The 17192-nt window shown below is 42.2% G+C and overlaps 1 protein-coding gene and 1 long non-coding RNA gene across 3 annotated transcripts; one reads left to right on the top strand and one right to left on the bottom strand.

Moving 5' to 3' along the window:
• The first annotated feature begins 11323 nt into the window (after positions 1–11323).
• LOC4815671 (uncharacterized) lies at positions 11324–13439 on the top strand. 2 transcript variants are annotated; one of them, XM_015185542.2, is made up of 5 exons: positions 11324–11575; positions 11719–12025; positions 12090–12169; positions 12233–12662; positions 12732–13439. In XM_015185542.2, the coding sequence occupies exons 1-5, from the start codon at positions 11352–11354 to the stop codon at positions 12942–12944; spliced, it is 1254 nt and encodes a 417-aa protein (XP_015041028.2). In that variant the 5' UTR covers positions 11324–11351; the 3' UTR covers positions 12945–13439. The 2 variants fall into 2 exon arrangements, with proteins under 2 accessions (XP_015041028.2, XP_001355341.3); XM_001355305.4 differs by having other exon boundaries at positions 11325–11575; positions 12093–12169.
• Positions 13440–15401: 1962 nt separating this feature from the next.
• LOC26534369 (uncharacterized) lies at positions 15402–16451 on the bottom strand. The gene is made up of 2 exons (XR_001452524.2): positions 15733–16451; positions 15402–15636 (listed from the first exon to the last, which is right to left on the bottom strand). It is a non-coding gene; the product is annotated as an uncharacterized lncRNA (long non-coding RNA).
• Between the last annotated feature and the right edge of the window lie 741 nt (positions 16452–17192).

The raw sequence follows: 17192 nt of genomic DNA, 5'->3' as shown, positions 1-17192 counted from the left end.
ACGACTTTATATTGGCTTCACAATATATCCCAATTTAATTTAAGACATATGTACATATTCATGCTGTCGGATTTATTTGCTGTGCTGTATGTAGGTACGTTCATTCATACATACATACATATGTATGAAAGTATAAGTGAAGCTCATTCATTTCGTTTTATTTATTGTTTGATTTTTTTCAGCTACTAGATCTACGCGCGTGTAAACAATATAATTACGAGCCGCACCCCTTTTTACATGCCAAAATTTACCGGTACGCGACTTTAGAGCACTGGGCGGCGTCTTCGTAGTGGGGTTTTGAATATATGTATGTATTTTAAAAAGGTTTTGGGTAATTTGAAAAAATATTTCAAGGATTCGATTCTATTCTATATATATACATATATGTATGTACATAAGGTAAGCTTGGATGTCGTGTGGATCGTGAAAGATGGATAGCGTGCTTTTGCAGCGAAACGTTTTTACGTTCACAGACTGTTAACGTGGTGTTAACAGTTAACAGCGCTGTTGCTCGGCGATTGTTTTTTATGTGATTTTACTTATCTTTCAGCGAGACCGAATAAACCTGATTGAATTTCAGTAACTGATTTAAAAAATTAACTTTTGCATGTCGAATATGCTACGTGTTCATAATTTTTGTATTGTAAAAACAGATTCCCTCTATACGTCACACATCTTAGAGATGCGCCGCTTGTATCGGTTACATTAACAAAAACCATATTTTATAAACAATTCAATAAATATGTATGTACACGCTTATCGGTTGAAATGATGTGTTCAGAGGTAACGGCACATTAGGATATGAAGGATCTACGAGAAGAACACACTATTGTTTTCCGCCATTTACCATAATAGGCTCTGCTACTAACCATACAGTATATATGTAGATGTGCCAGTTCATACTACTACGATAAGTATTTATATTATTGTAATATTTTATATTTTGTGGTATAAATCAGTGTACCGTCAACCCCCCTCACCCCCTGCCCATTCTTCATTTATTTTGTGGTGGTAGGTCAGTTCATCAAAAGACCCAAAACAAGAACCAAACTCAAATTTCAGTTCAGTAGCGGCCAGCAATACTAAACACACACACGCTAAGTACGTGAGAATGCATGTGCACCCATACATTAAAACATGCTGGAAGCAAAAAATCTGAAAAAGAAAAAACCAACAATCACATATGTGATTGAAAATATATATTTTTGTCGAAACATATTGCGTGTGTACTAACACATGCAAAGATGTTCTCTCTCTGATGACGCGTCAGTACCCGAACGCCAGAGCCGAAGTCTCTTAGTCTTCGTAGTATAAACTGGCACATCTATATACTGTATGGTTATGGTGTATGCTAACAATTGCAACTAGATCGTACACATCTCTCAAGATGCACTCCACCAAACAATGCAATATGTTTTTTAAGCAAAACTTTTCCAAAGGTCAACTTCCACAGCTATTTTAAACTAGCTTATACAATTAAACGTCATATATTCCTTTGACCAAAAAGCTACAAGTCTATAAATTGATAGTAGGATTGGCCATTTCGCCCACTGTGCGCTACTCACAAAATGACTTTTGCCAACTCATTTCGGCTCAAAATCGTCTCGGTTTTACCTTTAAAGAAACATTTAGGGCACAAAGAACCTCTGGTATTGAAGGCTTTATTAAGTAGAGAATGACTCTAGTCTGGTTAAAAGCTAGGACTACTCGGCGTACGGAGCATCTTCCCTAGCGTCCTACTCACTGTACTTGCATTATTATCAATACGAAGATCGCTGAGCGGGAAGAACATTTTAAAGTCATTTTTTAAAAGATTTAAGTGGAAACACGAGTTTATTAATGCACGTAAATATAGAAAGGTGCCTGACATGGGAGATAAGAACACCCGAGTACTTTTAAAAATACCTTACTCAGCTACTTTTGTATATTGATATGACTATTACCAAAGACTATACAATACCAAGATGTTGCATGAGCGACCAAAAAGCTGTTCTATGGCGGGTCCTAATATTAGAACCCAAAAGGCACGAGGGAGCGCGTGGGGTTTCAATTCCCTTTTCGCCTGTACTTTGTCTCTACCGCGACCCCGCTGCCCATCGGTTTCGTCTGTTCGGCAATTCTGGACTCTCGAGCCTCAGCACCGTCGAAGCGGTGGTCGCGGATCGCCGATGCTTTGGAGCGGCACAGTGGGAAAATTCGATTGGAAAATTCTCTATAGTAAAAAAATTGTATGAGTGCTTTAGATAAATTTAATCTACGCATCTAATAGAGAATTTTCCAATCGAATTTTCAAGATAGTTTTAGTGTTCAGACACAGACATGTATTTAATGAATATTAGGAATATACAGTTCAATCTCATACACAAATACTCATAAATAAAATTGTTCATGTCATTTCATGTAACTGAATATGACGACACGAAAAATACATTAGCAACTAAGAATAGACAATAGCACTTGTAAACTCGAACCCACCAAAAGGGATCAAGTAATAAACTATCTACTTTATTGCTGCCAAGTACCTAAGTAAATACACTGAAATATAACCCCCGCACAGAGTAAGTGTACCCAATCTAAAAATACACTCACAAGGAGCCTGTGCGGTCCTTCCCATAGAATAAGAATTCCACTGTTAGCTATATAAGGAGATGCATTTGTTCAATAAAGTCAGTATCAGAAACAGTACCATAGCTGCCTGTCACTCATCTTCCATCGCAATCATCAGAGGCTGTCGCTGTGTCTTCAGATCCTCACTTGCGCACCGTAGGATACCCTCTCCGCAGTCCAACTGGTTCAAGTTCTAGTTGCGACGACCAAAGTGTAGACGGTTTATGTACCGTATGCAACCCAGCTTCCTACACACACACATACACACATTAATATTTGGTGACCCCCGACCTTGGTCATCCTTTCAAACTGTATAACAAGCTACAGTGAAAGGATTCGATCTGGACATCAGATTGAAGCAGTCAACAGGACATCTTCAATAAAAATTTGGCATCAGGCCATACACTTACGGTAGCATCTCCTACCAATAAGTATCACTTTGGCAAATCTGATATATTCAGGTTATCAGCCAACAGAAAAACAGCTATAGAATTCGATTACCACCGAGGCAATCAATTTTTGTTTTTCGTGCGTTCCATAGATTGGAAACAGCACAAATCCCTCCATCCAACACATCACCTGTACTATTACCTTTCTGACCAACAACGGTTGCGATTCGGAGCGTATCCAGCTGCAAAGCAAATAAAACACTCCCAACGGGTCAAAAAGTAATAAGTACAAACAGATAGAATGGATACACATATGGGGGCAGAAGCTGCCGCTACAATGGCAATGAATGTGCAACAAGATATTGGTGAGGAAATATCGAGGTGCATTCGGAACTTTAAAAAAGATCCCCAAGAACTCAAGCCAAAATATCAGCACTCGAAAATGCGTGGAATCGCTTCAACAAAAACGATTCCAAACTTCGCGATACAGACAAAACAGATGAATACGTAAAATTCCGTGAAGACGTATGTACGTACAACCTGTAAGCAACACATTAACATTTGGTCTGAATGCCTGGATAAGCTATCACAGACTACTAGTGCTCGTGGGGAACGTCAAATCATCTTTAAAGAAAAGCATGAGAATCCTCCAGTAGATCCCAGAGAAAGCGGTCTGATCCAGCAGCCCTCAAAGGATTACAGCAAACTGCTTTCACTATGTCGCCGACAAAAGGCCATAGTAGAGTCCGTTAAACGCAATCTGGAACAACTTTCAGAGGCGGATGGACGCACATCAAATGATTTGATAAAATCACTATTAACTCAAGCACAGGAAGTCCACTTCACAATTCATGAGGAATATGAGGACCCAGTGGAAGGAGGGTATGACATGGAATCCTACCTAACACTGGAAAGTAAGGTCCAAAGAGCATTGGCAAAATCAGCCACACCAAACACGGATAACGTGCATCTTCCACGCATCAGCATCCCAAAGTTTGATGGGGATCTATTAAAATGGACCCAGTTCTTCGATCTGTTCTCATGCATGGTGCATGAGACCAACATGCTTACGGTGAAAAAGATGTGGTATCTTAAAACCACCGTTACCGGCGAGGCAGAAAGATTGATTCGACATATCGATCTAAAGGAAGAAAATTATGAAGCCGCTTGGGAAATACTAGTTGACGCATACAACAATCGCAGAGATGTTTCGAACACGGTACTGAACCGCTTCCTCAATCACCAAACAATTAATGACGATCCAAAGTCATTAAAAGAATTATATATAACAACCATAGAATCCCTTGCATCACTAAAGGGATTGGGCATCAATATATCTACATGGGATCCGATATTGATTGCCATTATCAGAAACAAACTGGATGTAACAAATAAGGCCTTGTATGAGCAATCATTGGGAAGCTCAAATAACATTCAGGCGCTGGATACGATGCTTCAGTTCTTGGAGCAAAGAATTCGGGTTCTAGGAACCAGTAAGAAGCCACCAGCATCAAGGAAAGAGCCAAAAGGCACGACATGTGCATCAGCAAACACAGGGAGAACGCGAGCACCCTTATGCACATTCTGCAAAAAAGCAAGCCATTGGCTCTACGGATGCGAAGAATTTCGCTCCAAGTCTCCATCAGAACGACTAAATTGGGTACAAAAACAAAAAATGTGCGTTAATTGTTTTAGAACAAATCACAAAACAAACGCATGCCCTGGTCGAAACTGCTTCAAGTGTGACAAGAAGCACAACACGATGCTACATTTGGAAACAGCATCAGGCGCAGCTACAGAATCAAGAGGCCCGACGGTTGGTGCAGCAAGTAACAATAGTTACAATCTTCTGGCCACAGCAAAGGTGGCAGTAGAAGCCAACAACGGGCAGGTTGCTAATTTCAGAGCACTGCTAGATTCATGATCACAGATAAACTTGATCTCTGAACGAATGGCATCAATGTTGTCACTCAAACTAAACTGATCAACCAGCTCAGGCACTCGATTCAGATAGCTTAAACATACCATCTCACTGGCAGATCCAAACTTCCATAAGCCAGGCAAAATCGACATGCTAATCGGAGCCGAGCATTACTACTCGCTGCTGCTACCAAATCAACAGCAGCTAAGGACAGGAGGCCCGTTGCTACAAAACACGAAACTGGGATGGATTGTGGCAGGAAAAGTCAAATCTGCCCACGACTCCTCACCCATTTGTGCCACGGGAGTAAACGAGCTCATGGAAAGATTCTGGACTCTGGACAATCTAGAGACGGAAGACAAACCACGCACTCCAGTGGAAGCACGGTGTGAAGCTCATTTTATAGAAAATCTTCAGACAGCTTCAGACGGCCGTTTTATTGTAAAGCTCCCATTTTCCGAACACCCTTCAGCCCTGGGGGAGTCTTTGGAAACCGCAACAAAAAGATTCCTAGCGCTGGAGCGGCGAAGCTCAACAGAAACTTGGAAGAGTTATGTGGACTTCATGGAAGAGTATGAACGACTAGGACATATGAAGATTGTCCCAGCATCAAAAGTTCCCAAAAGGCACTACTTCATTCCACATCATTGTGTACTCAAACCTGAGAGCACCACCACAAAGCTTCGGGTAGTATTCGATGCATCATGTAAGTCAACAAGCGGGAAATCCTTGAACGACATTCTGCAGGCTGGACCCACCGTTCAGAGCGAACTTATGTCCATTCTGCTACGATTTCGAATGCATAAGTACGTATTCACAGCGGACATAGAAAAGATGTACCGGCAAGTGTGGATGAATCCGGAGGATCAATTCCATCAGATGATAGTCTGGAGAAACAATCCATCCGAAGAGATCAGGTACTATCGCCTGAAAACAGTAGCGTATGGAACAACAGCTGCTCCTTTCCTAGCAACGAAATGTCTGGATCATTTGGCAATACAATACAAAGACAGACTACCAGTAGGAGCAACAACATTAAAAACAGATTTCTATGTTGACGACTGTCTAACTGGAGCAAACACGATTCCAGAAGCAATTCATGTTCGACAAGAACTAAATAAGATATTGCTACCGTCCGGTTTCAAATTGCGCAAGTGGTGCTCCAACAATGAGCAACTTCTCCAAGGAATCCCCAAAGAGGATATTGTAACCGATGTAAAACTAGGAGAGACACTAGAGCACTACAGCGTGAAAACTCTGGGTCTCATCTGGATGCCGAAGAAGGATACATTGTGTGGACGAACACAGAAAAGCCAGGCTACACACATCACCAAACGGGTAGTATGTTCCGAACTAGCCCAAATCTTTGACCCACTAGGACTCTTTGCACCGGTGGTAGTAAAGGCAAAAATCTTCATGCAACAACTTTGGGAGCTCAAACTGGATTGGGATGACGAATTACCATTACAACACCAAATCGAATGGAAAGAATACCGGGACGACTTACAAACATTGAACAAAATGCAAATTCCCCGGCATATCTACGATGGTAAAATTCCAGTTACCCAAGAGCTCCATACGTTTGTAGATGCATCAGAACGAGCATATGGCGCAGCTGTATATGTACGCGCTACATACAAAAACAACCAAGTGTCAGTAAGACTGCTCTGTTCGAAATCACGTGTGGCGCCGACAGCCAAACAATCGCTACCACGGTTAGAACTTTGTGCTGCAGTCCTCGGTGCCGAGCTCACAAACCGAGTCCGACAGGATCTGCACATGGACATTAACACGGTTTTAGGATGGTTTTGGAGTGATTCTACCGTTGTGTTATCCTGGATAAACGCATCGTCATCAACATACCATACCTTTGTGGCAAATCGAATAGCCAAAATCCAGGCATTAACAAACCAGTCACAATGGCGTCACGTGTCATCGGCCAACAACGCAGCCGATGTCCTGTCGAGAGGAATCGCAGCAAGCAGACTGGCAGATCACAATCTGTGGTTATATGGACCATTATTCCTGCACGGATCTCGAGACAACTGGACGAAGGCACCCAACATAGAACCCAGCAATCTTGAGAGAAAAGCTGAACATGTAAGCTTGCCAATCACACCTAGCGCACTTGGGGATGAATTATATACTTGCAGACATAGCAACTCGTTTCACAAGCTGCAACGCATTGTGGCATATATGTTACGCTTCTGCTACAAAACCAACAGAGCGAACACCACGACGCTCTGCGCAGAAGAACTGACTCACGCCCGCACTATAATCCTGCGAACCATACAACAAGTCGAGTTTACAGCAGAGCTAAAACAGTTCCAACGATATAAGACTGTGGAAAAAAAGAGCTCGATCATATCGTTATCTCCCTTCCTAGGAGACGATGAGCTCATCCGAGTTGGTGGTAGACTTGAAGAAGCTCTAAACAAAACACCCAGTCTTGCTGCCTTACAATGACCCAATCGTCAAAATGATTTTGCGGGAGCTACATGAGGAGAACATGCATTGTGGTGCTCAAGCATTAAGGGCAATCGCAAGACAACAATATTGGATTATCAATGACAAGACAATGGCTAGAAGCATCATCCACAGCTGTGTTAGATGCACCAAAGCTAGGCCAAAGCTGATGCACCAAATCATGGGCAATCTCCCAGCACAACGAGTCACACAAGCACGCCCGTTTTTTAATGCAGGCGTCGACTACTGTGGACCAATCTCGATCCACCATAAGATCCGAGGCAAAAGACCAGATAAGGCGTACATCGCCGTGTTCTGCTGCTTTTCCACAAAGGCAGTACACCTGGAGCTGGTAAGCGACTTGACCACAGAGGCATTCTTGGCCGCCCTGCGTCGATTCTTAAGTAGACGTGGGAAGTGCCAAACTATTCATTGCGACAATGCAACGAACTTTGTGGGTGCAAACAATCAGCTTAAAGAATTAGAAGACTCTATATTCAGCTCAAAGGCAAGTGCTCTGATCACGAATCATTGCAACAAAAAGCAAGTGGATTTTAAATTCATTTCTCCCAGGGCTCCATCGTTTGGCGGTCTCTGGGAAGCGGCGGTAAAATCAGCAAAAAAGCTGTTGATAACAACCACCAACACAGCCTCATTGACATTTGAAGAACTAAACACAGTAATAATCGAAATTGAAGCAATTCTCAATTCTCGACCCATCACTCCAATGTCAAATGATCCCACTGATACAACAGCGCTCACCCCAGGACACTTCCTGATTGGTGAACCATTAACAACGCCTCCTGACGTCAATACTGATCATCAAGGAAGAACATTGATCAAGCGCTGGGAATTGGTATCGCGCCTAAAGCATTCATTCTGGAAACAATGGTCTACAGAATACCTCCAAGAATTGCAAGCTCGGCATAAATGGAAGACCGCTTCACCAAACGTACCTGAAGGATTATTAGTTTTGGTTAAAGAAGACAACCTTCCTGTAATGAAGTGGCCAATGGGTCGCATCATTAAGACATATCCTGGACAGGACAACCACGTACGAGTGGTTGACGTTAAGACAGCATCTGGCGTATACAAGCGCCCGATCACTCGTCTAGCGCCGCTCTTTCCAGAAGATGTGGCAGTCAAACGTTCCCACAACATGATCAGTGACACCACGGAGGTTGATGAGCCACCCACACAGCGAACAACAAAAATTTCACCTACATTAACGTCAACATTAGTGGTGCTGTTGCTCATGCTTCCATTAGCATTGTCACAGTCAATAAATGTGACACAATTCGCAAACAAGCCAGGAATATTCTATGAGAAACTTGGAACATCAAGAATAGCAACGTCTGAGTGGACCATGATCGTATACTATGACTTGGACCCATATTGGAAGGATATGCAACTAATGGCTGCCGGAATTTCAGAGTTACGATACATGTGCCCTGAACTAAAAAATGTTCCGGCATGTAACTCCATAGTTCAACACTTTCAACATGTGCATAACGAGCTACAAGCAGTAAGCGTTTTAATGAAAACCTCTCGAAAACGCAGATCGCCGCTGGACATCATAGGAAACGTAGCAAGCAGCCTTTTTGGTGTTCTCGACGCAAAATACGCAGAAGAGATGACTCAAGTAATTGAGAAAGTGAAAACCAATGAAGACTTTCTACTACATCTGCTCCAAAACCAAACATCAATTATCGACGCGACAATAAACGTAGTCAGAAAAGACAAAGTAACAACTGATAATTGCCTAAAAATTTTGGAACAGCATATGGCTACCATCAACCGAGAAAGAGGGTCATATCACAGCGATCATCTGACTCAAGCGTACTTAGGACTAATAGCACAATTAACCCTGCTCACAACAACTCTCCAACGAATGCAGTCCGACATATCTGATGTCCTAATCGGTATTCATCATCGGAGAATAAGCTCCACGCTGGGGTCTCCCGAGCAACTAATAGATCAACTAGACCAGATACGGGATCATTTGCCACAAGATCAAATGCTGCCGGTCACAACGAAGGAGGTGATTCAGCTATACAGAATCATGCGAGCCGAAGGAACCCCGACTGCAAAACATGTCATCTTCAAACTGACGCTACCGCTGGTTTCAACAGCTCAGTTCGAAGTTTTCAGCATCATCCCAATTCCGTTTTGGGATTCAACAAGCTGGAGTCTATTTGACCTCAGAACCACCATAATAACGGTGAACATCCACCGAGACCAGTTCATGGGCACTACCCAAGAGGAATTCCGACGTTGTCTTAAAGTACACAACGAGGAGTTCATCTGCTTTGACCACCAGACGATCTTCAATGTAGACAATCGCTGTGAGTTTCAACTGTTTAACAATAAAACAGAAACACTGTAACAGGTAACACACACAAAGGCTGACACGGTGTGGCAAAAAACTCAGCATCCAAATAATTGGATCTTCGCAACGCATTCTACAACCAAACTTCAAGCAGTATGCAACGGAGTCCCGTCAACCATAACACTGGAAGGAACTGGTCTACTCTCCATGTACCCTGGTTGCATTGCTCGCAATACTGAAGTAAGCATCAGCACCTTCAGCACCACAATCAGCGAAGTAAAATCGACTTACACTCGGTTTGATGACGTGAGCCCACCGGAGACATCACCCTCGCCACCAATGTGGCAACTGAAGAACCAGACATCAGACTTTTTTCAAGAACTTGATGATCTACGCCAGCAACTATCAACCATCAATCATCAGGAGCTGCCACAACATCTCACCACCGTGCAGCACCATCAACTCGCTGCTTACGCAACCCTAGCAATATTAATTTTATTGATCATCGCTTTCATTTTCCGGGAGAAATATCAACTATGGAAACCAAGGCCATCAAATCCCGATCCAGCCATGTCATCACCCCCTATACCCCCTGCACGCCGGTTTGCGGTCGACTTGAGCGATGGTTGAACACCAGTTCAACGGCCGGGAGAATGTTCAGACACAGACATGTATTTAATGAATATTAGGAATATACAGTTCAATCTCATACACAAATACTCATAAATAAAATTGTTCATGTCATTTCATGTAACTGAATATGACGACACGAAAAATACATTAGCAACTAAGAATAGACAATAGCACTTGTAAACTCGAACCCACCAAAAGGGATCAAGTAATAAACTATCTACTTTATTGCTGCCAAGTACCTAAGTAAATACACTGAAATATAACCCCCGCACAGAGTAAGTGTACCCAATCTAAAAATACACTCACAAGGAGCCTGTGCGGTCCTTCCCATAGAATAAGAATTCCACTGTTAGCTATATAAGGAGATGCATTTGTTCAATAAAGTCAGTATCAGAAACAGTACCATAGCTGCCTGTCACTCATCTTCCATCGCAATCATCAGAGGCTGTCGCTGTGTCTTCAGATCCTCACTTGCGCACCGTAGGATACCCTCTCCGCAGTCCAACTGGTTCAAGTTCTAGTTGCGACGACCAAACTGTAGACGGTTTATGTACCGTATGCAACCCAGCTTCCTACACACACACATACACACATTAACATTTAGTTTAGGAGATATAAGCACTCAAAGTTTATATATATGTAAGTACTCAATGCAAATATTTATTGAACTCATATTCACTAACTAATTTAGCAAGCTGAGACGGCCAAAGGTCCCACTGTGCCGCTCCAAAGACATCGGCGATACGTGACCACCGCTTCGACGGTGCTGAGGCTCGAGAGTCCAGAATTGCTGAACAGAAGAAACATATAAATGTGGTAGTCTGATGCATGGCTGAACCGAGAACAGAGTGATCTCCCTCTCTTACCATCGGCTCCCTCAGAGCCGATTACTGCTCTACATAGACGACGCGACGAAAACACGACCGCTTCGTGTCTCTCTCTTTCCCTCATTTCCTACATAAATACTCCGCCTTCGATCGGTCTCAATCAGTTGAAAATAATCGCGATGCTACCTCTGTACACCCTTATTCTGGGGCTGTCGGTCCTCTCCATACTGCCCGAGGATGTTATCGGACGCTGCGAAATGGCGATAATGGATCCAGCACCCGTAATCTTGACAAGCTTCGGGTCGAGGCACCTTTTGACTGACGCCCAGGTCCCATTTGTACGAGACTCCTACGAATCGGTACAGATGTATTGTGCAGGAGGATTTGAAGTTAATGGAGGGAGGTTTGTTACACTAGTTGCTTCAACATTTCACTTTCCATCAAAATAAGGCTTAGTTACCATTCTTGGCAAATGTTTTTGTTGTTTTAGACTCAATATACCCGTAATTTAATTTTTTGTTATTTTTCTATTGATTATTTTGGTAGCTACAACTGGATGAAACTTAAGGACACAAGTGAAATTTTTACTTGTAATCTTGACCATTTTAATTCGAAAAAATACCCTTCACACGCTATATCAAGTGTTCGTTGTAGGGGAACGACGGTTTCCCTAATGTTCGAGAGTCGAACCAGCTTACCAGACTGCGGAGACCACATGACGCTCGTGGTTGCGCAGGACTTCGGCGAAATGGGATCCATTAAGAGTGCGGGGATTTGCTACGACATTGTTGGGCTTGAGCTCAAGTATGTCAGCTACACGGCTTATCCGCCAAAGAACAGGCTTATTGAGAAGGTAGGGGACGGTCAGTGAGCGTGATATTTTTTCTTTGTAGGTTTATAAAAGTCCGTCCTCTAAGCAGGTTCAATTGGGACAGTTGAATGTCCTTGGACTGGATATTAACGTGACATACACCAAAAGTCTATTCAAGACTGTAAGGTGGGTATAGCACCATGTTTTCCCATTTAAGATTCCAATAAGAACTCTTTGGCTCCATTGCAGTCCGATGGTAATTGAAGAATACTGGAAGAAGGACAATCAGCTCAAGCAGCTTTTCGGCGGGGTTATCTTTGAGTACACCAGCCTGGTGCAGGATGAGGATATCAGAAGACAGCTGGCTGGCTATGAGGAAATGCTCAGTGTCGTTTGGCTGCGTAGCCTGCGTACCGGCAACTGGAGGCTGTGGCTCAATGCATTACAGGCGGCCATCGAGCCAGCAGGGTCCAAGTTCGATATTCGTCTGGGGGTTTCGGGTCAACTTTCAATGCCGCTGATGCGAGAGTGCAATGCCAGTCGCATCCTCAGCATCGAGTTAGACAACGGTCACTCGCCGCTGAAACTGCCCGCCCACATCTGGGCCCATGTGCGGGACCTGCACCCGACTGGGAAGGCACAGGATGAGTTCGTCGTAATCGGTCACAACTCCCCGTTTGTAAGTCGGCATGTGCATGGGGCATGTTCCCCACAACTTTGGCTAAACGTCTCTTGATTTTTCTTGCAGTTCAAGGCCGAGGACATGAACGAATTCTGCCCCACCATGTGCGAGCAGGTGGCTTGGCTGAAGAATAGTGTGTTCGGCAGTCTTCGCGACTACCCCGCCTATGGCTTGGTGCAATGCTGCCGCGTCCAGGATGTAGCCCACAAGTTGGATAACTTTCCCGGGGTAGCCGAGGGTTCAGTTTCCACATCCACAGCCACTCCCGCGGAATCTTAATGCAAAGAGAGAGGAAACTATTTCCAGTTCCTGCAGCATATAATAGCTGTATTATTATCGGCTTCGTAATTGGTGAATAAGCCAAAAGTTTTTTTTGTATACCGTGCTTTTTATACCCGATACTCGAAATGAGTATAGGGATACCCCTACCACCACAAATTATATCGTTTCCAACAATTTTAAAGCACTTTTCGGTACGGCTCTTAAACCATTTTCCCATAAAATGTATTTTGCACCTATTTATTTTCGGCATTTCACTACACTTAACTTCAAAGACTGCAGAAAATGAAAACAAATTAAAACGGGCAAATCAATCGCTCAAAATAATGCCAGAGATCAAACAGATAAGAAATTACACTAACAATATGTCACAGAGAGACTTCATATAGAGAGGCACATCTTCGGTGTTGTCATAAAGTTTTGCTCTGGTTTCAAGTCGGGCCTGCGACCAATATATGGTGGAACAATATATGGTAAAGCGTTGGACAAGGGAAAGTACTATATGCTTAAATTTTTCGATGAAATTCGTTTGCATACATTTCGTATATTTTGTATGCATATTTTCGATATGCATTCAAATTCGTTATATTTGAACGATCAAACGTCTAAATAATAATTTTGGTAACAATCTGATAAAAATATGCAAATATGCAAAATCCGAGGTCTAGTGGTAATCAATATCTTTAATTGATTCTTATGGACCATCTTATGTGTTAAGACCAATATTATGATTGGTCTGATTGAGATTCAAACTGGTCGAAAACCCTAATATGAATACTTGAAACAACTAATTAAATCAATTAATGTTAAGGGCTAGCGCCATAGCCCGCGAATGACGGTTGACAAGGACATTTAAGGACACATTGAGAAAAGAGACAGAAAATACCGAACGATATAGGTGTCTTTAGCGTATGTCTGATTGCTTATTTGCGAGGTCTAGCTTTTCATGATATAATTTATGGGGTTCTTATGCTAATTATGCTACAATATGCCAATTGTTCCAGAGCCCTCGTTTAGGTACTATTCACTTTTTCGAGATTCACCTGCAAAACGAGACTATCATGATTTTTCTGTAAATTATGTAAATTTTTTCTACATTTAAGCCTCAGTAAATTTGTAAATACCACTTTATAAGGCGATTTGATATTTTGCCCATACCATTGCAATGCATTGCATTAATTACTTTGCTTGGGACAATACGATTTCTTTTTTGACAACTAGCGTTTAGAAAGGCCGATTCGAGTACAAGCCTTCGAATCTCTTGACAATCTCAAGAGATTCTAAAACATCGACAGATGTTCCGTTTCTCGATGTTTCATTGTAAGCAATTGATTTGCCCTAATATCGAACAGTTTGCTAATCGAATAATTGTATTTTTTATAGAAATGGGGAGCTGAGTTCCAAGAAAAAATCTAGCTATCTGTCGCTATCCGATATTCATATAATTTTTAAATGTTGCAGCTTTTAATATGTGCTTTTACAAGCAGTTGATCCCGAAAATACTCGAAATGTTTATATGATAAGGGGAAAAAAGGGAAAAGAAATTTAAAAAAGTCGAATTTTGAATGTGATATGCTGTTAAAGAAGTCTATGCATTGGTATTGCAATTGCCATTTCAGTGAATGAACAAGTTTTTTTCCAAGAAATATTAATTAGAGTTGGGAGTCCGAAACTAATTATACCCGATACTCAAAATGAGTAGAAGTGAGATCTAACAGGAATTTGGTTACTCTAGCTCTAATATTCTTTGCGATCTGCGGATGCTACAGATTTTCGTCCTTTGCGGGGGCGGAAAGGGGTGCGGCCAATTTTTGAAGTACACTTGCGGAGGTTCGATATCACAGGACGGTGGATACCAAATTTATTGCTCTAGCTCTTGTAGTCTCTGAGATCTAGGTGCTCATTTTTTACGATTCTGCGTTTTTGGTCGGTCTCGTATCTTTAAAATTGTGGATGCCACAGATTTTCGTCCTTTGTTGGGCGGAAGGGGACGGGGTGAAGTTTTAAAAAAACCTTGTAACAGTGACATATCACAGTAGTCTATATACGAAATGTCGTCACTCTCGCTCTTACAGTCTCTGAGACGGGCGGACAAACGAACAGACAGACATGGCTCTATCGACTCGGCTATAGAAGCTGGTCAAGAATATATATACTTTATGGGGCCGGAAACGCTTCCTTCTGGACGTTACACATATCCATTTTCACCAAAACCCCCAATAGCTGCCAATGTCGGAGCTGAACAGAGCTAGACGGAGCTACTTGATCAAAGATTTTATCGTAGAGGCAGCTGCTCCGGAAGGCTAATCCACGGTATCGAAAATTTGATCAACCTTAACCAACGCTGACCGACTGTCAGCGCCTATCGATTTTGTAATCAACAATCACACTTTTGTGACAAAGAATACACAAAGAATACAGCGGATCTAGGTTACGATATTTTAACATTTTGGTGGATACTCTTGAATTACTACTATTATTTATTCAGAATACATTCCCTGCCATCCAGCACTGCCACTCACTGGGCAATCCGTTTTAAGAGCTTTTAAGAGGCCAGTCGCGCCAGTCGGTTCTCGAAAAGACAAAAGGCCACGACAATAGCATAGCTGGTATTCCACGTGTCGATCCCATGCCATACTGGTCTCCACACGGTTCAGCAGAGTGATGGCCGACACCTCCTCAGGCGCCAAATCTACGAGGGGAACAAAATGAATCCTTCTACCTGGAATCATAGACTGCACACACAATCCTATTGGATTACCCACATGCACATGTCCCCTGTACTCACATCAGATACAATCGCCGTATGCTCGTGGGTGGCTCTTTTGTACCAAGTCGGCTTCGTCCTAGATGGGGCTTCTTCAAGTTCAATTTGAGTTTGCTTCGAGGATTCCTGAATTGACGATGGTCTTGTGTTGTTTCGGTTCATTTCGTTTGGTTTGTTTTTGTTTTTCATATTCTAGTTTTGTTTCTATAGTTCATATCGGTCTTCTAGCACTAGGGCTTCTGGACATTGCGCTTTGACTTCTTAGCAACAGACTTCCGAGCTCTTGGGCTTGTCCTTGCCACATGTGCGTTTGCTTTTGCGCTCAATGGGGACGCGTTTTTTCGGCTTCAGCCTTATACGGGCGCTCCAGATGCACGGACAATGGCGTTGGCTGTAGGGAGCAAAAGGGAGCTGCTGCACTACGGTAAGGTGCTCGGGGCTTTGAAGGCATCCTTCCACGCCGCTGTGCCGCAAGGTTGAGCACAGCTCTTCCCTTGTGTGTGGGTAGAATCCGCTGTTTGCGGTAAGCGGCATCGGATCGCTTCCCATTCGAGGAGGGCAAAGCCCAGTCACGAGTCGATGAACAGTCGTCTTCAGACATGACTACAAAACAAGTCAACGAAACAAAAACCGCAGAGCTGTCACAAATTTTCAAAAAGGAAAAAAGTGTATTCGCACTTGATCAAAAATATTCAAAAAAAAAAAAAAAAAACAAACAACTTTATAATTTTAGATCTGTAGATGTGTATTGTACAAAGAGAAATGTAAGACTGAACTGAGGACTAGGTTTGCTTACGACTCAAACCAATTTGTAGTCAAGTGCAAGCTCAGAGCCTTCCTAGATAGGGTATTTTTGTGTGTTCCAATTGTTTTCTTTTCTATGGAAGTTTGTATTAAATTTAATTTCTCAACGATACGCCAACCGTACGAAATTATTATTATGAAATGGGGTGGGGGATTTTAAGCCGTTATTTTATATTTAAACTAATGAATATTTCTGAAGTATTAAACATGAATGCCGAGAATATATTATTTTATCATCCAACCAGTCAATCGCAAAAGGATTTTCGAAGAAGAAGAAATTTCATAATCGTGTCTTCGGCACTATACAGTATAGTATAGTATAGTATAGTATAGTATAGTATAGTATAGTATAGTATAGTATAGTACAGTGCTCTGCTGTGCTTACACATGAAAGTTCCTTCTATTTTTAGATCCGTATATACATATATCGACTTTGTTCATTCAAAATCCTCGCTGCATATAACAACTGAAATGTTTGGGCGTTACTCATCTTAATCATCTTTAGTTATTGTGTTATGTTTGTGTTGTTATTGTTGGGGATTATGCTATAGGTGGAAAGAATAACACGTGTGGTTTATAAGAATGTTGCAACAGAACAGAACAGATTATTCTTTTTATTTTAAAGGTCTTCATAACACAGGGTGTTCATGGTAAGTAGATATGTGGTAAATTTGTAT

This window comes from Drosophila pseudoobscura, chromosome X (genome assembly GCF_009870125.1).
Source record: "Drosophila pseudoobscura strain MV-25-SWS-2005 chromosome X, UCI_Dpse_MV25, whole genome shotgun sequence".
In the NCBI taxonomy this organism is placed as follows: Eukaryota; Metazoa; Arthropoda; class Insecta; order Diptera; family Drosophilidae; genus Drosophila; species Drosophila pseudoobscura.
This window is presented reverse-complemented; position numbering and strand designations above follow the sequence as displayed.

Bases quoted from the DNA above. Each gene is read 5' to 3' on its own strand.
- LOC4815671 (XM_015185542.2), top strand. From the start codon at position 11,352: ATGCTACCTCTGTACACCCTTATTCTGGGGCTGTCGGTCCTCTCCATA. The intron at 11,576-11,718 runs GTTTGTTACACT...TTATTTTGGTAG, and splicing joins TTTGAAGTTAATGGAGGGAG to CTACAACTGGATGAAACTTA. The intron at 12,170-12,232 runs GTGGGTATAGCA...GCTCCATTGCAG, and splicing joins AGTCTATTCAAGACTGTAAG to TCCGATGGTAATTGAAGAAT.